Source organism: Gymnoscopelus microlampas (genome assembly GCF_963454915.1).
Source record: "Gymnoscopelus microlampas genome assembly, chromosome: 11".
NCBI lineage: Eukaryota > Metazoa > Chordata > Actinopteri > Myctophiformes > Myctophidae > Gymnoscopelus > Gymnoscopelus microlampas.
Genome location: NC_139948.1, coordinates 359365 through 385752, shown reverse-complemented (window position 1 = coordinate 385752; position 26388 = coordinate 359365). Strand labels below are relative to the sequence as shown.

The 26388-nt window shown below is 40.3% G+C and overlaps 1 protein-coding gene across 1 annotated transcript in view; it reads right to left on the bottom strand.

Annotated features, from left to right (window-relative positions):
- Positions 1-3590: 3590 nt before the first annotated feature.
- Positions 3591-26388, bottom strand: part of gspt1l (G1 to S phase transition 1, like) — a 34989-nt gene continuing 12191 nt past the window's right edge. The window contains exons 3-14 of the mRNA XM_084071035.1: positions 21779-22042; positions 18638-18671; positions 17469-17546; positions 16641-16821; positions 15184-15338; positions 14446-14589; positions 14127-14220; positions 13453-13533; positions 10864-11037; positions 10132-10221; positions 5537-5705; positions 3591-4625 (exon numbers count right to left, since the gene is read on the bottom strand). Of these exons, the coding sequence (XP_083927161.1) occupies positions 4573-4625; positions 5537-5705; positions 10132-10221; positions 10864-11037; positions 13453-13533; positions 14127-14220; positions 14446-14589; positions 15184-15338; positions 16641-16821; positions 17469-17546; positions 18638-18671; positions 21779-22042 (1517 nt within the window). The 3' untranslated portion in view covers positions 3591-4572. The remainder of the gene's footprint in view (positions 4626-5536; positions 5706-10131; positions 10222-10863; positions 11038-13452; positions 13534-14126; positions 14221-14445; positions 14590-15183; positions 15339-16640; positions 16822-17468; positions 17547-18637; positions 18672-21778; positions 22043-26388) is intronic.

Below are 26388 nucleotides of genomic sequence, written 5' to 3'. Positions count from 1 at the left end.
CTGTGCACCATGTCCTTCGATGGTTATTTGATTAATTGATAAAGCAATCGATAGAATAATCATTGAGAAGCACAATCTCAGAATACATTTTCATGTTTTGTAACATTAACAACTTGAGCCCCGTTTTATACTTTGTTGCACAATGGTCAATTGGTCATAGCCTAGTCTCGCGTAGCCAGACCCAACTGAAAATGAAAAACAGCGACCTCTGCTGTTTGTTCTATGTCTGTTGGGTCTGGCAGGAAGCAAACGAAACACCAGTGCGCAAGGAAACCGGGGTTTGTGTCTGCCTTTAACGCATCACTTCCGGTTGGTGCGACTATGTTTTCATTCCCACTAACAATATTTATTAACACCACTTCTCCCAGAGAACATGGATGGTTTTGGTTATAAGCCCACTTGTTTCTATGATGAAAGAGTAAGTTAAAATGTGAATATCTTTCCGTGGTTTTGTCTGCTCCGAGGACGCTATTGTTAAATTAGTTTTGGTTAGTTTCGAGGGGGGAAGGGTGGACGGACACGTGAATCCCGCCCACTACATTTGATTGGGTAAAGCGCGGCCTGCTTCCTGATCTGAAGGCACACCCACTTGAAACCAATGCGCACGGGTTGTCAACACGGCTACCGACAGAGCAGATTGGACCTTCCGTTCCAGAGATAATGGCCAAAACATCTTGAAAACGGCCACTTTCACCGGTTTTCGAGGGGGGGGGGGGGGGGGGGGGGCAAATGTCCTAAATGTAATTCCCGGGGACGCTATGAGCCTGACACTCAGCCTGAATTTTCATTTCATTTCACTCCATTATTCTGAAAGCCCTCTCAGTGCAGCCGTTTTCTGAGATGGGGGCGTGGCCAAAGTTGGATTCTTTGGCAATAGGGCAAGCAAGGCTGATGTCACTCCCCGGCTGCGGCTAGCCCCGCCCCCGGCCGGTGGGGTCGACATCTCCCTTCACTCAGAGTTTCACTAATAGTAGCCTGCTAGTTGGTGCTCTTTCAGCAGTGTTTCGCCAAAATGGGAATGAATTGTTGTATGAAAACTGTTCCACGGCTTCTCACCATCGACGAGTTGAGAATAAAGGGGCTAAAATGGACAACAAACTCACTTTTCACCGCATTCCCAAATGGAAGCCAGCCAGGTCTCCCGACGTAACAAAGAGATGATGCATGGCTTGGATCATCAGCCCAGATGACAGAAAAAGACGTGGAAGAAACACGCAAGATAGCACACCTCAGGATCCATGTAGAGAGGGTTATAGGCACTACTATACGCAACAAGTACCATATATTAAATGGTAGGGTACCCATCACTCTGATGCATACACCTAGCCTGGTTCCAAACAGGCTGATAATCAGGATAGCATAAACCAGGAGTGGGCAGGACATGACAATCCTTGACAAAGTTGTCTGAGCGTGCTGTGCTGTGATCTGACTAACTTGTGCACCAGCGTGGTTCTGAAACTATTTTTAATAGTACCCTTCTGCATAGTAAAAGCAGACAGGTTATGCTATGTAGATACATTATCTGTTCCCTTTTTATGTACATAGTAACCTGTACATGTTTTCAAATAAAATACATAGTCTTTCTACATAAAATGATTATATGCAAATAGAACCGCATTCTTTCACATGGCTAAAATGCATAGGCCATTCTATCATTATGCAGTGCTTTCATTCAATGCAAATATAACCGAATCCTGATGATGATGGCTCAGGTCACCAGTTGCCTCACATGTTAATGATCACATTATAATATGGATGGGCAGAGATCATTTTACTCCTCTTTGAGCCTGATGAGTTTCCTTTTTTATACACATAGTAACCTGTAAATGTACCTTGTTTTCAAATAAAAGACATCTTCATGTGACGTTGACTTACAGTGGTTACTTTGTAGATTTTGATTATTACAAAACATACAGTAACCACTTCAGCCCATACATTTCGGCCATTTGAAAATAGCCGATCTACAAGCATTGTGAGCTTGTAGATCTGCTATTTTCAAATGATTATACATTTTAAAGTTTGTTTTTGCAGTTGGCTTTTAACATTGTTGATGTAATTCATTGGATGTGCCGCTGTGTGTACAAGCTATATAGTAGTGTACCCTGTTGGATGGGTCTGTAGACTGGTAGTGACCCAACCAACATGGTGAATCTTGGCCACGCCCCCCAAACCACTCCCCCACCCAAGCGAACTTTGCCAACCCTATTGGTTCATACTGGATTATCGCGATCCCGATTCGGCGTACATATTTTCAACCGAGAAAGGCCCACCTTCGACAGCGTCACCAGACCCTGAATGCGAGGCTAGCGATTCAGGGAGTGGAGCCAGGCTACAATGGTCAGGCAAATCTTCATAGTGATCTGCTATTTTCAATTTCTTTGGTGAAAATAATGGGCTTCTATTATTTAAATTATATTCTTTTAATACATCAAATTGATTAACTGTTGCACGCCTAACAGATATACAACTTAGCAATGTTACTTCACAAAGACTTTCAATAAGAAAACTTTCAATAAGGTTTCAGTTCAGTTGACAGCTTTCAGCATGTACCGCCAGTCAATTTGCTGCAAGGCGGTGACGCTTGCCGACAACAACTGATCTTCAAGCAAAGTTGAAGATCAGTTCTTTGTTGGCAAGCGATAGTATCATACTTTATATTCTAGAACCTGAACTTAGTACTTTGGCTCCTCTATCTCAGTGGTTCTAAAAGTGGGGTTTGGGGACCTTGATGGGGTTCTAGTAATAAAGCATCAACATCTGTTGTGTTGGGTTGTGTAGTTATCTTGTCATATTGTAACTCCAAAAATGTATTATAGATAACTTCAATAGCTGCTCTGTTGATTAAACAAATCCAAGTCTCCTCATTTACTTAGTCACTCTTAGTACAAACAAGTGGGTTGTATGTATGACATTTTCATGTCACTCTTAGTACAAACAAGTGGGTTGTATGTATGACATTTTCATTTCAAAACACTTTTTTTTTTAGTAGTTGACATTTCATAAATAATGCTGTAATGGGTTTTGTAAAGTTGTACATGGAATTTCTTAGTGTGCGCTAAAATAGTTACCGTTTTACTGCAATGCAGTCAATTAGACTATTTTTGGATTTTTTTTTTTTTTTTTAATTTCTAATCAGGAGCTATTGACAATATCTCACCAATATATGGAGGTACATCATAGCAAGGTAACTACACAACTCAACTCGGTACGATAGTAGAATATTGTGCTTTAACCCATTAAGACCTGGAACGCATCTGTCTTTTTAAAATAGCAGATATACAAGCTCATAGCACGGCACAGAGTGCTATGAGCTTGTAGATCTGCTATTTTTGAAAATGTATTTTCAAAAAACTGTTAGGATTTAGAAGACATTCGTAGAATCAGCCTCAGGTCTTAATGGGTTAAGCCCTGATTTATAATTCATTTTGCAATGGTGTCTTGTGGGGAGAATACCCAATCTGTCAAATTTTGAGCTTGTAGGTTGGCCATTTGCCATTTTTTAAAATGTTTTTTCCCCACCTATGACATGCCCAAAATAGAGATTAAAGTGATTTTAAAATCCTCTTAAGAGTTCAACAAATTAACACACGTCACCGTTCCCCAATTCCATATTTTATTGTCATAGTAGTTTGCTTTAATAACATGTGAACACGCCCAGGCACACAGCCAGAACGCCATTAATGAGAAACCAAAACAAAAAAACAATAAAATAAAATATAAAAGGGTGATCAAAGCAATGGAAGTATAACCAGGATATCAACATTTTGGTTTCATCTGGTTAAACTGCTTCAAACATCTTTTTTTGCCGTTTACTTATTCCTAGCAAACTCCTGCTGGTCCACATCTGTGTAGAGATATAACGAAAGTTACCAACGTAACTACGGTTCTACAAATTCCCAATGACCACTAGAGGCGGAGTTTTAGGCACTGAATATAATACTGCACGCAGGATGTGCGGAGGCAGACATTCAGTGACTTAAACCCTATATACTTGAGTCCCCCAGAGGTCAATAGTAGGCCCCCTGATCCTTTTTGTCTACACTAAATATCTTCGCCGAAAATAGCCGATCTACTAGCTCAGAACGCATCACAAACGCAACACGTTCTGAGCTTGTAGATCGGCTATTTTCGCCAAATGCTGGCCCCAGAAAAGTGGATAAATCTAGCCTCTAGTGGTCAGCAGGGATTATATAGAATGTCTGCCACCTGTCATTTTCATCGATGAAAGCATAAAAAAAGGAAATAATCATGAGTAGACTGGAATAGGTACATGGGGGGGAGGGGGAGGGGGGGGCTAACCCAAAAATGGCATAGCTGAGCTCTCAATATGAGAAAGCCGACTCGTGTGGACTTGATCTTGGTTTTTAATTATTTGCTTAAAAACAGGTTTTTCTTTTTCACAGAAGTGTTTTTTTAAGCCAGGCGGAGAGAGAGGGGTGGTGGGGTGCGGGGGGCGCGGCGAGGCGCTGGTTGCCGTGGTTTCCAACGAAGCAAGCCTCCGCCACCCTCCTCACATGGTCATGTGACCGGGGCTCCCATCCATCCATCCATCATGTGACGTGTTGGTCCTCTTCAGTCCCTCTCTGGAACCAACTTCAATACCTTACCGATGGCAATGGTTTTACCTGGAGACATAACACAAATATTCAACATGTGTAATATTGAACAAGGATTCATGCACATGTAAAAATAAATGAAATTGCACAACTAAAACTTTTGGTTAGGCCAATTCGATTTGTGACAGAGCTCAGTTTCCAAAACAATGCATGTTAAGTTATTATAATGTACATTTAGGTATTACTGTTCTACATACAGCCAAACAGTCCATCAGGGTTTTATGGAAGATGCTTCCAAACCCGTATTCTATTGCTAGTTGTAACAATTCAAATACTGTTTAATCTTAAAATATGTAACATTACTGTACCACTCACATGGTGCAGAGCAGAAGTGTTAAGAGTTATAAGCAAAGTGAAAGACATGCTGGCCTCTATGGACATTCTATATACAAGTACGCAAGTAAAGCCCGGCTGACGCCGATGTCCTAGCCCACCCATAACCGAAGTTTTGACACAGATAGTCAAAAAGTGCACAATCTAGTATAACCAATTTTAAAATTTTAAAATAGCCAATCTGCATGCTCACGTGAGCTGGTCGATCTGCTGGTTTTGAAAATATTTTTGCCTATAATGATATGTCTGAAATAGGCTGAAAGCAGGACACATTGGATGCATAAATTGCGATACCGATGCCTTCAGAAAAGTCAAATAAAGGCTGATATCAATATAACGCAAGTTAAGTCTTTGGTTCCTTAACTTTGTTGCAGTAATAAACAAAATAAATAGCAATAATTAACAGTAACAAAGAAACAGTTTTTTACTGGATTTGGCTCCAATAGTACACTCAAGAGTTTAAGGGACACAGTGTCCATCCCATATATAAAAATGTTATCAAAGGGGGGTCTGTAGTCTAATGGAAATCAAACTGGGGGTCCTTGAAATTTAAAATCTTGAGAACCAGTGTTCTACGTTGGCCGTACCTTCGTCCCGTAGGGTGAAGCGTCCCATCTGGGGGAATTCTTTGAAGGTTTCAAGGCAGATGGTTCCTGCGGTGCGTAGACGAGCGATGCACACCTGGTCCTGTTTGACAAACCGCGGTCGCGTCTTGCTCTTCTCCCCCGACTTCTTGTCCACCAGACAGATTAAGGCCTTTGGAAGAGTAGAACAGACCAGGGTTGTTTAACTAATGAAAACTAGAATTGGAAAAACATTTTAGTTAACTGAAATAAAAGCTAAGATTAGGCTTTACAAAAGGGGTATTCAACTAGATTAGAAAGGGGGACAAAATTGTTAAATTAATTGAGGACGGGGCCACAGGGCTATGTATACAAAAAAAATAAAAACCAAATGTTCATGGTTAACCGTTTAACCGGTAACTAGAGATGGTCCGATTGATCGGCCAAGGATCGGATCGGCCCGATTGAATGTAAAGAATGTGATCGGGACATTCCGATCACAGGCAAATTACTTACAGGGGGGTCTCCAAATCATTGTGTGATAGGACCTTTTTCTAAGGATGTCACGATACTCGATACGTACCGAAAATGTACCGAAAATGACGTTCGATACAGTGTATCGAAATCAAAAGCCGTATCGCGATTCAAGGGTTAATTTAAAAAAAAAAATACTCCAGCGCATGCGCACATCCGATTGCACGTCCGGGTGAAGCCATGCTCGAGCCGCTGTTGTTTTTCCGTGCATCGCGCATGCGTGCTTACGACGGGGAGGAAAAAAAAGACAGGACAAACCCACACACACCACAGAGGAGTTTGGAGAGATACACAGCTGTAGCGTTGCGTCTGTACTTTACATTTCACCATGGCCACTGCTGAAGCCAGCGATGGTAATACACAAACGGAAGAATTGGAAAACCCTTCCGCTTCCTTTAAGTCAAAAGTCTGGCAATATTTTGGCTTCCCAGTGAATTATGAGGGCACCCGATGCGTTGTTGACAAAACGGCTACCGTTTGTCGATTATGCTCCACACGCGTATGGTGAGCTTGTAGATCTGCTATCTTTGGCTAAAGTTCACCTCAGAAAAGGGATGGGGTTAAGGTAAAAAAAATAATCATATCACACAAAGATTTGGCGGACCCCCTGTAGTAACTCCGAGGACCCCCTAGGGGTCCCGGACCCCCTGTTGAAGACCCCTGGCTTAGCTTATTATTCACACTTTTTGTTTGTTAAAGCTCTTACCTGTTCAAACAATGTGAACATACTTTAAGTTTAAGAACATGTAGCCAAATAACAGTTGTCTTTGGATCCTTTTTTCTTACATGTTCAACATTGTATTTAGATTTTATTTAGTTATAGAGCTTCACAAGAATGTTGTTAATTCAGCTTAAAGAAGAATCTGAAAATGACAGTTGTTGTAAGGGCATAAAACCCTTTTTGTTATTCTCATTTGATATTATTCAAATAAAAGGGACTTACTGAGAAACATGTGTTTCTCTTTACAAATCAAGACAATAGCCTAAATTAATGATCATATAACCCTCAAAGCTGAAAAAAAGGACGTTTAAAAAAAAAAAAATCGTATCAAAAATCGAATCAAATCGTGACCTTAAAATCGAGTCGAATCGATTAGGCGTATCGTGACACCCCTACCTTTTTATTTTATTTACATTAACCACTTGAACCCTAATATCCCTATATTCTGAGGGGACTTTAGAAGAGGTAGAGTGTAGAGGGAAAAAGAGCAGACCTAAGAAGTACAGAGCCTAGGGTCAACTTTACAAGTACTGAGTTTTAAATGTCTGATAAAAAAAAAAAAAATGATCTCAGTGCTGTCAAACAAGTCCATCAAGCCATCTAAGGAATCTATGAAAAGGTTTCATCTGCAACACAAATACAATATTTATACAATATACTGTAGTGGGGGTCCCTGCTTCATCTCTCCTTCAGCTAAGGGGTCCTTGACCTGAAAACCCTTGGAGGCCCTCTATGTCCCTCTCCCTCATGCTAAATTTAAATGACAACTTAAAAGGACAACTTTGTTTTCCATCCTGAATAACACGTCTAATATTATTGCATTTTGTAGCATTTTGTTAGGTGCAATAACTGCAAGCCAATGTTCAGAGGCATTGTCAGTATTTGTCTTAGTTTTGAGACATATTGTCTTTTAATGCTAGACAATAAATGATAAAAATAAAATTCTACATCCATAAATAATTATTCTTTTTAATTAAAAAAATAGAAATGGCCTCCCACATGATCGGATCGGCGATTTGACTTTGGTGATCGGCCCCAAAAAACCTGATCGGACCATCTCTATCGGTAAATGTAAAAAAATGTCGAACCAGTTAAACCAACTGTTAAATGGTTAATATTTATTTTTCATTTAATTGTAGTGCAAATGCACTCCCCCCCCCCCCCCCCCCCAACCTAAAGGGGTGTCTGGAGGCACATGCACAGCCACCACGTAAGACTGCAATTCTGCCTTAAGTTAAGCACAGGGAAATAAAGTACCATGCGCACTTCAAGAAGTTGACAAGCTGACACAGACCTGAAGGCTGTGGGATTTCCTTTTCAAAACGTTGTTTCACAGAATAACACCATGTTTTGCAGTAAAACTATGATCTGAATTCATATTTTTCTGAGGCAATACATTTCCTACCAGACAGAGTGGAGGATCGTCCCCAAATCTTCTGGAATACAGCTGCTTCCAATAATTAATTAGGCTACATTGCACAAAAGCAGGTCAAATCAGTTAAGCATGTCACTCCTTCCAGCACACATCGGGACTGGGAAATTAATTGATAGTTGATAACAAGACTATTTTCCCCAAATTAACATCAACATTGACCATCATCTTCAGTTTAAAAGTACATAAACAAGTGGAGTAAGTTCTCACTATAAACCACATTGTTTCAGAGGACATATAGACACTAATAACAAATACGATATAAATACTGACCCATAAAGATGAATGCCACTAATGTCATAGTCATATTCTTGTCATCTGGACTTTACCAACCAAGTGTAGCCTGCCTAGTTATTAACAGCAGCTTTAACAAAAATATCTATAAGCCAGAGAGGGTTGCTTGTAAAAAAAATAATTAAAAAGAAGCTTTGGCTTTGATGCCATCTTAGAATAGATGTAGACCTATTTGACAGTGCAGAAACATAATTGCCTTGACATAAACGAGCGTCAACGAGCATCAGCTGGACACAGACACACACCTCCCCTCTGCAGTGCTCTTAAGTGACTGTCTGTCTGACTGGCAGTCTATCATTTCTTTCCAAAAGCTCTTGATGGAATATGATTAAGGATTACTGTGATTATGGTAAACTCACATTTCATATCGCACACACCATACCATAACTTTCACTAAACCCCCAAAAAAACATTTTAGAATAAAGAAATTTGGGAAAATGTTTTCGTTCAACGATAAATTACTCCAGGGACCACAAATAAGGTCCTCTGGGGCCGCCAGTTGAATATCTAGGCTTTACAAACTCCAGGGGGACTCCGGTCAACTAAGTGGTTAATCACATCTGGATGAGAAATCATCCTGTGATTTGGTTTAACAGCGTATTTCTGTCAAATTGTGAAAACATAGTTTGATATCCCCAACACTTTTGTGCATTAACCTTGTATCTTTTATGTTTTTTTTAAATATAATTTTTATCCCGCGATTTTTGTAACCCATTTTTTTTCACCCGGTGCCAATTTCCTAAGTGATCCTGGGCGCTACACCAGCACTACACTAGTCCCCCACAGCCTGGGGAGGCCAGGGCCGAGCTCATGCTTCCTTCAGTGCATGAGAGCCAACTGACCTTCTTGTCACCTGACAGGGGGGAGTTTCCCTGGTAGGACGTAGCACGTAGAAGGAACACGTTATTCCAACCAGTTCCCTTCCCCTCCATCAGGCGCCCCGGCTGTCATGGGGGAGGCGGTATAGTGACCAGGATTACTACATGTTTTTGTGAGGGTATTAACTACCCTGGGAGACACGGGGAGACCATGCAAACTCCACACAGAGTAGGCCCTTTCGCCAACCCCACCTAGGGTATGGGCGCTGATGACGCGGAGGAGAAGACACGCCCCCAACGCCCACAGCGTCCCCGGCGGGAATCCAACCCAGGGCCTTCTTGCTGTGAGGCGACAGTGCTACCGACTGCGCCACCGTGCCCCCTTATGTTTGTTTTTGATAAATAAATGCCCTATTTTATTCTTCGTATGACAGTATTGTGCAAAAGTAGAGAAAATAGCCAACAAGCTCATCGCGTCAACATTGTGAGCTTGTAGATCTGCTATTTTAGCTATTTTTGTTGTGTTATAATAACATTCCCAAATTAGGTACACTAGGTTTAAAGTGATTATGCATGTCTTTGGGTTGGATGAAATATTGAAAAGCATTAACAAGAGCTTGTGACTAAATAATAACTACGTACATTGGACCAAATGGAACACAGATTATTTTTTCCATTTCCTGAAAAGTAATGATTTTGGACATACAAGTTCCTAGGTAGAGAAAAAGAACATCCACACTATTCCGAATGCATCTGTACATTAAGCACCTGTTCCGTGTGAAGCCATACACTGATAAATGCTTCTTCCAACATAACTTACCGTGATCTGCACTTCTTCAATGCAGGTGTGGATATGAAGCACTGCGTTGTAACCAGGACAGATGATGGACTTGTGTTCAATGATGACAATCTTAGAAAGCAAAAAAAACAAACAGAACATCACTCAAGGCTGTCTCTTCACTTTGTGATGTCACTGATTATCTAAAATAGTTATTTTCCAAACAGCCAAAGTTACAATTTGATGGAGAGCATATTGAAACCGATGGTTCTCAACCTGAGGCCTGGGAAACACCAGGGGCTGTGTTTTTAGTCCCTGAAAAATATCTTTTTGGAAAACTCTGACCAGGGTGAAGATATTTAAAAATGCAGTTTTTATGTTAAATTGTTTTTCTTCCATGTCAGTGTGCGCCAGAGTTTTTTGACATCATGTGCGCCGTTGTCTCCTTTCTTTACATCAGGACTACATTATATTCAGTGCAATGGCCGCAAGTGCGTAACCGTGTTCTAACCCTGCAAAGGATAACTCAGTAGAATTGTAATGATGATGAACTGATGTGATAAAATAGAACAGCTGAAACAGAATTCACTGTGAATGGGTACATTGATGTCCGTGTATGCCATGTCTGGACAATGAATTGGTCAACATTTGTTGAACAGGTAGGCCAAATCCCTTTAATCACCTTGTTTGTTTGCTGGAATTAACTGAGGTAAGTGATAACACAATATGTAGGTACCTGGGCATCATGAATAAATGATAACAATGTGTAGGTACCTGGGCATCGAAGGTGCGTCCTGAGTGGCAGAGATTCTCAGCGTTACACAGGATGAAGCCTGGTAGGATCTCCTCTTCCTCGATGCCCTTCAGTCGCAGCTTGAGGTTCTCTCCAGGTTCAGCGTCCTCCGTCTCCACATCATCTGACAGCAGACTGAGCACCTCCACCACATGCTGCATGAGGAGAAACCATCAACACACTATTAGGAATTTGACACCATCATGTCAGTATATATTAAGCTTCCGTGCTCTGTGTGCACTCCTTCTACAGTACACACTTGTTTAACCACTTCAACCCTAGTCCCTCAATTATGCACAGGCAAAATGGGAACATGCCCAGGGCCTTGGAGTGGTGGTCCTTGGCCTTAAGATGTATTAATTAATCAACATGGAGAAACATAGGGGTGTTCGATATGGCGATAGATATCGTCGCGACGATCCTATGTCTCCACGATATGCTTTTATAGAGATATCATATCTATCGTCATAAAATGAGTCACTCAGTTATAGTGTGTACACTCACATTCTATGATTTGCAGTTCTATACCTTCATTTATACTTCTGTAGTACGACGGTTTCGTTTGCCAAAAATAGCAGATCTACAAGCTAACAAGGCGTCTCGACCGCACGTCCGGACCGCATTGATTGCTTGAAGATCTGTTGTGTTCATCACACAGGCTCCCAAAGTCCCCGCCTCCTTTCTTCTTGGCAGCGAGGGGACCGTCGCTCTTGTCTTGTCAGTCTGCACAACAGCAGTAATGGACGGAGAGTCAGGCTCATTTGGATATTCCAAAACAGACACGTGCAAACTAAAGTTAATTGCAAAGTTTGCAATGTTCGAACGTCACTCGATATAACTTTTAACCAAAAGCGGGTGAAACAGCGAAGGTGTCCCCGCATAAAGAGTGCACGCACGCACGCACATGGATCGACGGACCATGCGTATCGATTAAAAACAACAATTCGTACCTCGCTTACTAAAGCTTATCAACACCATGAATTAACATAGGAATGACCGACCTGGCTGGATGCATATGCATATCAATGATCCATTGTGTGACCTGTACTTTTCCAGTGGTGGAAAAAGTACTTAAGTAAAAGTATCAGTGCTGCAATGCAGAAATACTCACAAGCTCACAACGGGTCGCAAAGCGACGCGTTGTGAGCTTGTAGATCGGCTATTTTCAAATAGCCAAAGTATATAGGGATAAAGTGGTTAATGCGTGTTTTGTAATACAAATCTACAAAGTAACTAAATTGTAGTGGAGTAAAAGTAGAAGAACTGAAAATGTAAGATGATCCAGTAAAGTGAAAATTCCTCAAATTTGTACTTAAGTACATGCACTTAGTTACATTCCACCACTGACAGTCAGATGTTCTGTCTGAAGCAGTCTGTTACACTACTAACTCACCATCAAGCAGCCTACACTGAATGTCACATGATGCAACAGCTGGATAAAAAGGAATAGATTATCTATCAGCAGCATAAAAACTAATATTACATCTATCTATCTATCAGCAGCATAAAAACTAATATTATATCTACATCTATCTATCTATCAGCAGCATAAAAACTAATATTATATCTATATCTATCTATCAGCAGCATAAAAACTAATGTTATATCTATATCTATCTATCAGCAGCATGAAAACAAATATTATATCCATTTATCTATCTGTATATAGCCTGTCTGTCTGTGAACACATTAATTAATAAGATATGATGATTCATTATGTTATATAATATAATGATTATACGTGCCCCATGATCATATCTTATAAAAAATGTTATAATCATATAATATAATTAATCATCATATGTTATTAATAATCATAAAATAATAATAATAATCATAAACACGAACATAACAAAATGATGGTGATATATATTGTCTATCGTGATATTTCTTGAAAAATATCGTGATAGTATATTTTTCAATATCGAACACCCCTAGAGAAACATGCTTAGCTGGTAGGCATAACGTAAACTGATGAACCAATTCATTTAGACCTGAAGGAACATTCCTCCATTTACACTTCAAAGAAACAATTCTCGATTGTGGATCACTGACAACATATCCCTATGTAGACCTAAACTCCATGGTGAGTTTGTGTCCAGGACCTGTGGTCATCCTCCTATAATTTGAGTAACCTCTGTCCGTTTGTCTGTCGTGTGTCTGTAGTGGTGAAGCTACCCGGTTCTCCTCAGTGGCTGGAGCAATTGCTCTGATTTTGCACACAGCCATTGACCATTACCATCTCAACTTAACTGTGAAGCCCGTTTTTCAATTTCATCAAATCTCAGCGTCTTATTAGCGTTTAAGTGTCAAACAATGTCGCCTCCCGGGTTGCCAGATCATGTGCGCATATCCCCCCACGAATGCGTCGACCGGGTATGGTCTAGTTGTGGTTAATCCGTCCATGGTGTCCCTATTCTGGAGCCAACATTTGGTGAAAATAGCCGATCTACAAACTCACGTGTCACAACGCAACATCTGCTTGTAGATCTGCTATTTTCAGCAAACGACACAGGCGTATGACGGAATGCAGATACACTCAAAAGGGTAGTGTCCTATGAGGCTCTTACCCTGTTAGGCATCATGATGAGCTGCTGTGCTTTGCATATGGAGCCCGACTCCAGTTTACCCAGTATTACAGTCCCCATATCCTACGGAGAAATTAACATACAAACAAACTGTTAACTGTCAAACAAACATATTAAACATGTTGACAAATACTAATCTACAAGCTCTACTAAGGTCTGGTATTTTTTGGGGCTTAAAGTCATACTGCGTAATATTAATTTGAGTGTTTTTGGAAACACCTGCTACAACTGCAAGTCCAAGATTCAGATCAAAATAAAACCATGGAAGTACCAGACCATAACGCTGCAGGGACTTTTGTTGAGGATACTTTGGAAAGCAACAAGTTGTCAGAAATAGCAGTATGTTAAAATACATTATAAAGAAATGACATTTTGGCACGAGAGTCTGGAGCTCACACTCAAAATTGTGTTTACTTGTTTAGATAAGTTGTCAAAAACCCCATTTATGTGGAATGGTTATTGTGAAAAATATACCACAGTGAAAGGTTATATCAAAGATGCAGGTCACATTGTTCAACTGATTCAATGGCTTGCATTACTTTAACACAAAGGAGAAGATCCCAACTGAGTCATTGCATAAAGGTTCTTTGATATAAAATTGTATCAATCAAAACAGCAGTGTGCCAATTCCAATCCCAGCAGGGTGTAATTCTTACCTTGTATTTGTCTACGATGGGTAATCTAACAGGGCCGTCACTTGATCTGTTGAAATTTGGCAAGCTGTCCAGGTGTGAAATGAATGGTAACCCTCTGTAATTACAACAAATGGAGTCATGAGGAAAAATAACAAAGCTTTGCAGATGGAGGGGATTCATCGATTTTGCCCAATATTTAAAGAGGGTGTGATTTTGATTTTAAAGAGGGGGGGGGGACTTTTGTAGCACAAAACACAGCTGATTTCACCTCAACTCAGAATGCCACACCGCAGGCCAAGAAATAAAAGGTGATATAATAGTGACATGTTTTCAGACTTACGTGTACCACGTGCACAGGTCCTCCACTGGTTCCTTGAGGTTGGCTCCAGTCAGACCAGAGCAGGGCATGAAGTAAATGTCTTTCTTGGGGTTGAAGCCCACCTTTTTTAAAAATGGCACTAACTTCTCCTTGCACTCCTCGTATCTGCACAAGGTTGGACAGAGTAACACTGGTCAGTGCCTGAGACAGAGACACACTTGAACAAATGAAGATATGCATTAACAGACAACACGCTTTTTGATGTGATTTTTTATCCTCCCAGGCCGAAGGATTATGCTTTCCCTCCTAGTCTATTAGTCCATACGTCTGTGAACAGCTTATTTTGGGCACCACAGGACTGATCACCTGAAACTAAGCACACACACCCCGAGTAGGCCAAGGAAGAACCTCCACCCAATTATTTCAAATTGGCCTGTTATAGCGCCACCATGAGGCAATTATTATTACATTTTTTACAAGAACACTTTCTACTACTACATACAACTTTGTCCATAAACTAAGCTCCGAGGAACACACTTTTCTGGTTTATCTCTGGGACACCAAACTACACTGTACAATCCTCAGTGTTAAAAGGGTACAAATGGAGATCCATTTTACAAAAGGGCCCATTTTGTTCCCAACTATTAATCATTTAGCTAGGGGCCCGTGGAAGTCACTCAAGGACCCTTGGGGATCCCCAGACCCCATTTTGAGAACCAGTCATCTACGGTACATGTCGTCTGTCATGAAATACGTCACCTCTCAAGGCTCCAGTTGACTGTGGGGTCATCCATTTTGTTGACCAGGACTATGAGGTGCTTGACGCCGGCCGTTTTGGCCAGCATTGCGTGCTCCCGCGTCTGACCGCCCTTCTCAAAGCCCGTCTCAAACTCCCCTTTCCTGGCCGAGATCACCTGGGGGGGATCATTAAGAAAATTGTTATGTCTTCACAATGTTTCTGGTGGAATGAGGGATACAGGACTGATGTAAATGATGGCTGGGGACTATGTGTTTGTAATCAATGTTTGATTATTCAAAGAGTGCAATTAAAGGTCCTGTTAAATTTTTGTTTTGTTATAATAAGTTAATATTTCAATATTCCCCTGGTAATCATTGATATTGTGTGTTTGTAGCTCTTTAGTAAACAGAAAATATACATTTTCAGGTTGACATACCAATTTAATCTAATCAGAACTCATACAGGATAAAAGTGAAATTGAAAGTGATGAAACAAAAAATTAACTTAAGAAATTGGAGCTGGATTATAAAATTTAAGCTGATAATTGGACAGAAAATGTGTAATCCACCTGAAACTGTATTTTTAGTTTACTAAAGAGCTGGAGAGACAGGGAGACCCCTGTTACAGAACAAACACTCTATAGCAATGATTACCATCACAATATAGAGCTTTGACCATTTTAACAAAAAACATACTAAAACTAACTAAAAATACCACACCACCTACAACAGCAAACCTGACATTCTTGTTTTGGGCATGTAGTTATAGCTGGATATTCTCAAAAAATATCCTTTATGCTTAATGTTTACATAAGGTGTGGCACATAACAATACATACAATATTTATCATACAAAGTCCATAGGGTTAAGTGGTTAAAGTTATCATACAAAGTAGGTAGGGTTAAGTGGTTAAAGTAGACATGTAAAACATGTTTATGCAATGAACATGTCAAAATGGACCGGAGAAACATGCAATTCAGTGGCAATCTGCACTATGCTGCTATTTCAAATATTGTGGCGTTTTTGCATTGACCTAAAACTATTATTTCAGTGTAACCTTGTGTAAAGTAGATTGACATAACAAGTTTAACTTCAGAAAAGAGTCGAAACCTCTTATCTCCATATTTCAACTTTATAATTTTTTATTAAAAGCAAATAAATAAATTACTACCCTAATTCCTCTTAATACAGTGTCACACAAAAGTGTCAAACTCGCAGATCTACAAGCTCACCATGTGTCACATTGTGGCAAGTGGTGAGCTTGTAATTGAAGGTGATTCAGTCCGTTTGTGGGTTTTATAAATATTGAACCAATGAAAAGTATTAACGAGAGCTTGTGCCTACATAATAACTACATTGGATCCATAGGAACACAGGTTCTCTCTTTTTTTGTTTTTAAAAGTAACAGTTTTGGACACGTTTCCACGATATACATCTATGCAGAGGACTTCCTAAAGTTGCATACATAAAGAACTCACCAACACAGCCAGGTCGGCTTGCGACGCTCCTCCTATCATGTTAGGTACAAAACTTTTGTGACCTGGAGCATCGAGGATGGTAAAGTGCTTTTTCTCTGTCTCAAAGTATGCCCGGCCAACCTCCACAGTCTTTCCTTTGTCTCTCTCCTCTTGGTTTGTGTCCAGAGCCCAGGACAAATACCTACAAACATAGACAAAGTTAAGAGCAATGAGCTGGATGACTGCAATGTAGTGCTTAGTTCAGACTAGATGATGTCAAAGGCTGATGCACAAAGGTGTGTTTTTTATTTATTAGTTTACAACAGCTGGAAAAGTTACGGAGGCCACTGTAGCCCCCCCCCCCCCCCGAATGTGCCTTGGTTTGTAAATATTTTAACTATCTACCACTGTCCTGTGGCTCTCTCTTATGGAGAGTTTACATAATACCACTTTTGATGGAAGTTCGAAGCATCACCATTTTCCAAACAGACTTATTTATAAAACAGAGTGAGCCTCACATCTTTTTGGCAGGTGAGTGAAATCCAAACAAGGTGACTTGATTTTCGTAAGAAACAAACAAATCAGTGGAAAAAAGATTGGAGTGGACATACTTATGTGGCCTACTGTCAGTGTGCATGCAAAGTTTCGCGTTCATCAGTCCAGCGGTTTGCGAGGTTAGAGCCAGAACCACACACACTGTTAGTCTCTAATATAAAGCAGGATAAGTTACACCAAGGTGTGTGTTTAATGTAAAATAATAGACAAACAGAGTTAGCAAACGGTCATTGTGCCGTTTTGTACACAAGCACCAACGGTTGTAGATGTCTGTGGACGTAGAGCTGGACTCACCAGGTTTCCCTGTTCTTCTCCTTGGCCTCCCTCTCATACTTCTCCAGAGTCCTCTTCTCCACCATGCCTGTTAGATACCTGCAAAGATTAAAGCAAAAACAAAACATCTCACACCTGAAACTTTTGGTTAGGATTAGAGTCCCCAATCTGTCATTTGTGAAATGGCATAAAAGAACCCCAAACACTGTTGTTCCATTTCCTAAACAGTAGGGATGTTCGATATTATCGGCCTCCCGATATTATCGGCCGATATTAGCATAAAAATCGATATCGGAAAATATCGGTATCGTTTTTTTTTTTTTTTTTTTTATAATTTACAGTAGTTCTTACTGTATGGTGTGTGTGATATGAAATTTGAGCTTACCCTAATCACAATAATCCCCGCATATATCGGTATCGGTTGATATCGGTATCGGTAATTAAGAGTTTGACAATATCGGTTATCGGTAAAAAAGCCAATATCGGACAACCCTACTAAACAGGGATAAAAGTGTCTCTAAGATAAACTAAAAATGCAATATTTTGGAGATGTGTTCTCACTGACTAGAAAATGGTGTTTAGTTTATTCAATGTGAATGTGTGTGCCAATCCATATGCTTCATTTTGTATTAGGCTGTGTCACACACAAGACATTGAAAGCTGCTGTTAGGCTTTTGAATGAATGTTTTTTGCTCAGTGCTTTGGATACATCAATAAGGACAGGAGACATAGTAGCCTACTACTGTACATATGACACACATGCATCGATAAGGACAGGAGACATAGTAGCCTACTACTGTACATATGACACAGAATGCTCAGCCACACCAAGAATAACATTTTAAAAAAGTGTGTTTGAAATTATCAAGCCTGCCTACACAGAGTAGACAGAAATGGTGGCATCTTATAATGAGCATTAGTGAGCGCTTATTATAGAAGACTAAAATATAATTGCCGCTCACTAATGAAGACGTTCATAGGGTCGTTCACTATGAAGACAGGAATAGGAGAAGTGCTCCTTTAACCACTTGCTATTTTATACATTTTGTCATGTGTCAAAAATAGCAGATGTACAAGCTCACAACACGGTGTGCATTTTGAGCTTGTAGATCTGCTATTTTTGCATATAAAATGTGTTCTAGTCTAGAAATGGAACTCCAATAAAAGGACATATGAACTTGTGTACTCACATGATCTGTCCTCCAATTGTGGACTTGCCAGCGTCTGGAGGTGAAGGCAAATAGAGAGGAATTAACTAAAACACCAGTAAGAATGGAACAAGCCGCATCACAAGCTCTCTATTGAAAATGTATCAAATCTGTTGACTTGACGTACGTCAACGCATTTGGTGTGATGGTAGCATTAAATCAGGCTATAGTGGACAATAAATTGGGTCTGGGGACCACGGCAGGATTCCAAATGGTCCCTTAACGCAGTGGTTCTCAACCTTTTCAGGACGCGACCCCCCAAAATAATCACATTTAAACTGGGGATCCCCCGTACTTGGAATTGTAGAAGTTGAGGCATTTCATTTAGTTTGACAGTTCCACAGATACAATGGGAAAATAGCCGATCTACAAGCTCACAACGCCTCGCAACACGAGACGTTGTGAGCTTGTAGATCAGCTATTTTCAAAGATAATTACTAATATCATTTGACAATTTGGCCAATGTTTGACAGTTTTTATAGTATAGTTTGATGATTACTTTTGATAATGGTCATCTGGGGTACCCCTCCCCACCCCCCAAAAAAAAGAAAGAATAATGTGGGGGGTCCCAACCCACACTGCCTTGACGGGTCTGTGACTCAGAGCATACAAATGGAACCAAATGGAACCATTAACCATTTGGGTAACACTTCACTTAAAAAGGTTGCGTCTATAGTGCATTATAATCACATTTATAATGCATTATGATGCACTTATAAAGACATTATAGCAATAGTTATAGATGTTTATAATTATGCATAACAACTTATAACAAGGGTTATAAAGTATTATAACTTATATATAATGTATAAGTGCTGGTCATAATGCATTATAAACTCAGTGGAACTGAGTTATTATAACTACCAGGTACCATTTTACTTAAAGGTTGGGTCTATAATGCATTACAATGCACTTATAATGCTTCATAGCATAGCATGTTTATACTTATGCATAAGAACTTCTAACAAAGACACTTTATAACTGACTAAGTTATGTAGTTATAATGTGCTGTCCCATTGAGCTTATAATGCATTATGACCAGCACTTATATTATGTTATAAACATTGTAATAAGTTGTCATACATAATTATAAACATATATAACGAGTGTTATAATCCGTTATAAATGTGATTATAATGCATTATAGATGCAACCTTTAAGTAAAGTGTTACCACCATTTGTATACTCTCAGTTAGATAGATTCAGTGTAGATCCCAAAGATAAGTCATCATATCACGTGGAGGTCCAGTGTTTCCCCAATGATGGAGTTGTAAGCAGCAGTGGTGGATATGTATATAAAAAGGTTTTACATTCAAAATAAGAAATAAGGCGTGGACCGCCTCAAGGCATCCATCTTTGTGCAATATCATTAAGATGCTACTCCAAAATGTTTATTTTACAGAGGTTTCCTTGCATATTCCAACCAAATCACTACGTTTGATGTACTGCTACGTTTGATTTACACTTCATCATGCAACGGTGTTGCTTGCTTGACAAAAACAAATCTTTAAGGTATCCACACTTTGAACTGCTACAATATGTTGTAGAGCCGTTCTTTTTGGGAGGCGATGCAGCAGTCTAGTCGCAAGACTCTTTTTTTCCTTTGCCAAATGATAGGCCTAATCCTGATCAGCGCTAGTTTGCTTCATTGATGACATCTACTGGTGCTTGTTTTAATATGCCGAGGTAAGGTAAGCGTAAAGTGAATTGACCTGAATATGAAGCGATATGCAATAGCCCCAGAGAGAAAACACTCCCATTGACTAACATTGTAACGTAGCAACATTTATTACCAATTCCAACTAATCGTTTATTTGGAATCTGTTGCTGTTTGCTCACTGCTTATAGTAGTAACGTGTGTCATAACTCTTTCAATGCATCTACGGGGATATGAAACATCTGAAGCGTTAACGTAAAATATAACTTTAGTTTATAAAGACATCATATGGGGCCATCTTACATCGTTAACACATTGACCGCCAGGCCCGTAGCCTACGGGCCGATAAATCCAACCGTAAAGCGCCGATCCCGTAGCCTACGGGCTATGCGCCAACTGGTGCTTTTTCCTTTTTTTCAAAAAAAAAAAAAACTTTTTCCAATTTTCGATACGGCACATTTCATTGTAACACCACCGGAAGCGGAATTATTCGGGATCCGGTTTTGCCGATCCCGTCGGCCCCCGCTCTAATGACGAAACTGAAACCCCATTTTCTCCTTGTAGTTTTTTCTCTTCGGTGATCACTGTTTAACACATTGAGTGCCAGGGGTTTTTCAAAACAGGGTACCTCCAGTGCCTGGATTTTTAACAATTTTTGGACCTTTTTCAAGTAGTCACAAAACATTTTCAGCGATCACCGTCCTCACGGTGATACCCTCATTACACACATAGAGGTCTCGTACAATCCGGGGAAAAAGATTAAAAACATTCGGTAATCCGTTCCATAGTTGCAGCCAGTTGAAAATAGTCGAAAATACATCGTAAAAACAAAAAGTACACAGGAGCCGAGATATAGGCTTTTGAAGTCATAACTTAACAAGTAAGTGGATTGGAGTCTAAATCTTCGTAAAATCATATCTCCTGGTGCTGTGAAAAAAAAAAAAAAAAAAAATGATTTTTTTTTTAATTTTTCATATTTTTTCCCCAAAACGGCCATAACCGTTTTTGGCACACCTTGTTAGGATTATGAAAAACGGTCGGGGCCGTTTTTGGCACTCAATGTGTTAACATAAACCGTTCTAACTACAACATGGCGGCTCCGTTTGACACGTGTTTTTCACTGCTCGAACCAGGCAGATCTCCGCGATGTTTACAAACAGTGCACAGCTCAATTTTAAGGATTTTAACAAGGTCTATGGCGACGTGAAAAAAACAAAAAACAACAATAAAACGTTGGCACTGGTGAGTACATTATGAGATAAACCTCTGGCGGTCAATGTGTTAAAGATAAATACTCATAATTTACAGGAAAATTCAACAGCGGCGCTCAACTTTCAGCAGCAGTGACGCACCACTGTTGCATGCATAGAGGGGAAACACTGGGGTCCGTAGCCTATTGCATATCAAACTGGGGGTCCTTGAAATTAAAAGTGTTGAGAAGCAGTGGGATAAGATAAGTCACTCACCTACGTGTCCTATGAACACCACGTTGACGTGCTCCTTCTTGGGAGTGTCTGGTGGGATGGCCGCCACCTTGGGGATGATTGGCACTTCCTCCTCGTCCTCCATCACCTCCAGGGACGTCACCATGTCGTCCGTGGTCACCTCCGCCGTGCCCGGCACCCCGTCTCCACCAGACCCGCCTCCTGGCTCCGCCTCGTTTGGCTCTGTCCCTTTCTGGTCCCACGTCTCCTCTGTGCTCATCTCGGCGTCGCCGTTCTCCACCGGTGCTGGAAAAGCAGGGTTACAGAATTTACAATTTAGACCAGGGGTATCCAACAGGGGGTCCTCAAGAGTTACTACAGGGGGGTCCGCCAAATCATTGTGTGATTGGAAATTCTTCTTTACATTAACCACTTGAACCCTACCATCCCTATTCTGGGGGGGACGCAACCAGACCAGTATTGGTTGGGTAGCTTGTCAATCAAGAACGGGGGTGGGGAATGAATGCTATTGGTTGTGTAGCTTGTCAATCAAATCATCCCGCCCCTCCTAGAGCATAGCCTTTATCGTCAATTTTACAATAAAATGGTACCATAATTTCCCAAAACGCATATCATGATGATTGAAAGGAGACTTTAAACTAGTGACTGGAAGCATATAGTAAAACAGCGAAACTACAGGCCATTCATATGTACTGTCACTTCTCTTCCTTATTCGAGTCAACTTCAAAGCAGGAAGCTGGGCCCTTGGTGTAAACAAACAAAAACCTTAATTTACTGAACACTGATGATGTTGCTCCCAAACAAGTCTATGAAGCCATCTATGAAATCTATAAAATGTATTAATCTGCAACACAATATGTAGTGGGGGTCCCTGCTTCATCCCTCTCTCAACTAAGGGGTCCTTGGCTTGAAAAACGTTGAAGACCCCTGATTTAGGCAGTTAGCAGACACTCTTATCCAGAGTGACTTACAATAAGTAAGGTAAACACATACATAGAAGGCAGAGAGACGGTGTAGTGCCTCAAACAACTAGGATTCACAGGTAAACCAGGAACCTAGCATCAGTCTAAACATCATACGATCAAAATAACCTATAAAATATGTAGATTGAAAATGAAACCGGTAAACCCAGTAATAACATGCTAAATAACTTATCTAAATTACAATTGTGGTCAGGAAAAAAACAAGCCTACTAACAAAAGCATGAGAGCGAATGACAAAGATATGTCTGTAAGGCAGCCTTGATTGACTCTAGGACATGATGCATAAGGCTGTCACTATCATGAAATTGTACTAGTTTTGCCATTTTAGAACAGATATAAAATTTCACTTATAACTATTGAACCAATGAAAAGCATCAACAAGATCAAAGATAAAATAATAACTACATTGGATCACAGGTTCTTTCAATTTCCTGAAAAGTAACCATTTTGGACAAGAGGTTTCAACCCCACAGTGACAAAATGCTGAGCTGCTAGAAAAGGCAGCAGCAATGCCAGTGGATGTGACCGACACTATGGATGAACTGAGCCATGCACACACAGCCCAGACAAGGTGAAGGGGGGCCAACTTCCCAGTGATGCTGTGTAGGGAGAAGCGCGTCATCCAGAGAAAGGCAGCGCTATGACGCTATTCTCTGGGGAACAGTACTTTACCCCACACTTTATGTGTGACGTGGTACGGGTACAGACGTCAAAAAGGTGACAAACTAGGTGCAGCAGTATTTATGTATCCTAGCACATCAGTTTCACTCTGGACCTCATATAAACGCTGACATTCTTAAAGGTATACGGGGGAGTTCAGAGGTAAATAAACACCAGCAGTACTTTTCCCCGACCACCAGGGGGTGACGCAGGAGGGAGTTCCATAGCGAGGTACTTTTTGAAAGGATGGTGCCCGAAAACAGGTTGCTTTATTGGGATACAATATGCGGAAATTCCCGCCCTGCTGGTTCTCTGAATTTTTATTTTTAAATAGGCTCTTTCATGATAAATTGACCACATATATGAAGTTAAACAACTAAATTCTATCCACACGCTATCTTAAAAGTAAATTCTGTGCCTCAAAAACAAAGTTTGAGAGCGTTTTAAAACCGAAAGTAAACGTTCATACGGACACGGACGCGCACATGCGTGCGTTAATTTACGTCCCGGACATAAACATAGAACACATAAACATTAGGGAAAATACGGATTTCAGAAGGAGGACTGTGTTTCAATAAAGGAAAACACCCCAGCATCATTATATAGTGGCTGATAGAGGGGAAAAAATGCAAAATATATATATATATATATATTTTAAATTTAGGCTTAATGTTCCCTACAATACCTTTAAGTAAAAACCAGCCAGACTAAGGTCCATTCTGGAGTTGTTTTACTTTGTTAATAGGCCCCAGCAGTTAGATGGCCTTTTTATCCTTCCTTCATTTTGTAGAATGCGTAAAACTTTAAGTTGCTGATTCATGTTTAGTCTCCAATTACTTAAAAGTCCTTTAATTAAAATGGCTAAGATTTAGCTTAAGAATGTGCCTTGGTTATTGATTCACAGGAACAACAATTTGCCAAGTTGCCGCGGTATTATTTATTTTGTATTAATTATTTAAATAACTATTGGCAGTCATAATTCTGTGTTCAGCTTATATGACCTGTAATTCAGTGACGATGGTGAAAGAAAAGAACAAAACATGCTCAGCAAATTAGTACCTTGCCTAAGGTATGATGACCATTGACCCACTGAGTTCTGTGAATGTACTTGTATGGCTACACTTTTTCCCACATTTTATACTTTACACTGAAAAATTGCCAATCTACAAGGTCACAACGCAAAACGCTGAAACACATTGATCTTCAATGGCATCATAAAATGTTTGTCCTCACAATTAATAACACAAGTGTTTGTGTGCGTGTGGGGTTAATTCAGCAAAAGCAGCACCACATACACAATATAAGAAGAACAACCCCTGTCCCACCCAATGACGAGTCATTGGGTGTCATATGTTCATATGTTCTTACAAACAGATCTGTTCAGCACCAGTTCAGGGTGTTTTTTATAAACTTCTGAACTTGAGATGCTTGCTCTATCCACAACCACTGCAGTTAATCGATTATCTATAGCGATCTACAGGTAGCTGCTGACTTAACTTTAACTTTCTGCCGTCTTGCTAACCTACCCCTCTCCTTCTCCCGCCTGGCTGGCATGCTTTTTTGTTACCTCTCCCTCTTCTGTCCCCATTCCAGTGACACATCAACACCAGTGACAGTATCAATAGATGGGAGTACAAAATAAAATATGCTTGTTTTATTCTTAATTGCCCGCATTAAGGCACGAGGTCGACACGTCGAGTCGTGAGGTTGCAGATCGGCTATTTTCGGTGTGAAAACACACGTACCCAAGTTAAAAACAACCCTTCATGCCAAGACACATCACTACAGACACCCTAGCAGAACAGTACATGGGGCAAAACAGCATGGTGCGGCTGTGTGGAGCAGACCTGTCTGGCTAACCAGATGATCAAATAACGAATCACAGAGAAAAAAAAAATATTGAAGATGTTTAGTCTTTAGTCAGGTGTTTTTTTAAGGGGGGTCTGGGGACTCACAGGGGTCCTTGAGGGGGTTCCAGGGGTCCTCAGCTAAATCAGTTAATATAGCATCATAGTCATTTAAACCTCTTCAGCCCTATATACACACACACATCGGCTATTTGAAAATAGGCGATCTACAAGCTCAAAACGTGAGACACGTTTACAGATGGGGGTCTGTAGCCAAATACATGTTAATTTAGGGGTCCTTGAAATGGAAACGTTTGAGAACCACTGCTCAACCACTTTAACTCTCTGAAATAAAATAAAATACAAAAAGGTTATCCTTTTTGTCAGGGCTGGTATAGTAGACTTTACGACATTAAAACAGGAAGGAGTGGCTTGGTTTAGGTGCTCATTGAGGAGATTGTCGCTGTCGGGTGGAAAACCTTGCATGTCCAAAACTGTTACTTTTCAGGAAACAGAAACAACATCATGTGTTCGAATGTAGTTATATAATTTAGTCAAAAGCTCTTGTTAATATTTTTCATTGGTTCAACACAAAACAAGACAAACACAAGAACTCAATAGCTAAAAAAGCCATACAATACGCTGTGACCTTGTAGTTCTGCCATCTTCGATAGATTTGTGCGCTACTCCTGAAGTAGGGCATTAATTTACTAAACAAACAAAAAACAAGTTGAAATATAGCTGCAAGCAGCGATAATACAGGGCCAGAGAGAGAGAGAGAGAGAGAGAGACATGGAAACTGGAGGGGGAGAGAGAGAGAGAGAGAGAGCGAGAGAGCGAGAGAGCGAGAGAGAGAGAGAGAGAGAGAGAGAGAGAGAGAAACGGAATAGATTGGAGAGAAAGAGAGGGAGAGAGACAGACAGACATGGAAACGGAATAGATTGGAGAGAGAGAGAGAGAGCCATGGAAACGGAATAGATTGAAGAGAGACATGGAAACGGAATAGATTGATGAGAGAGAGAGATGGAAACAGAATGGATTGATTGGACATCTCAACCTGTTGCCATTAACAGGAATCGAACTCTCAACCTTCGGACAAATAGGCTGCAACACTAGCTATAGTGCTATAGCTTTGTCCAGG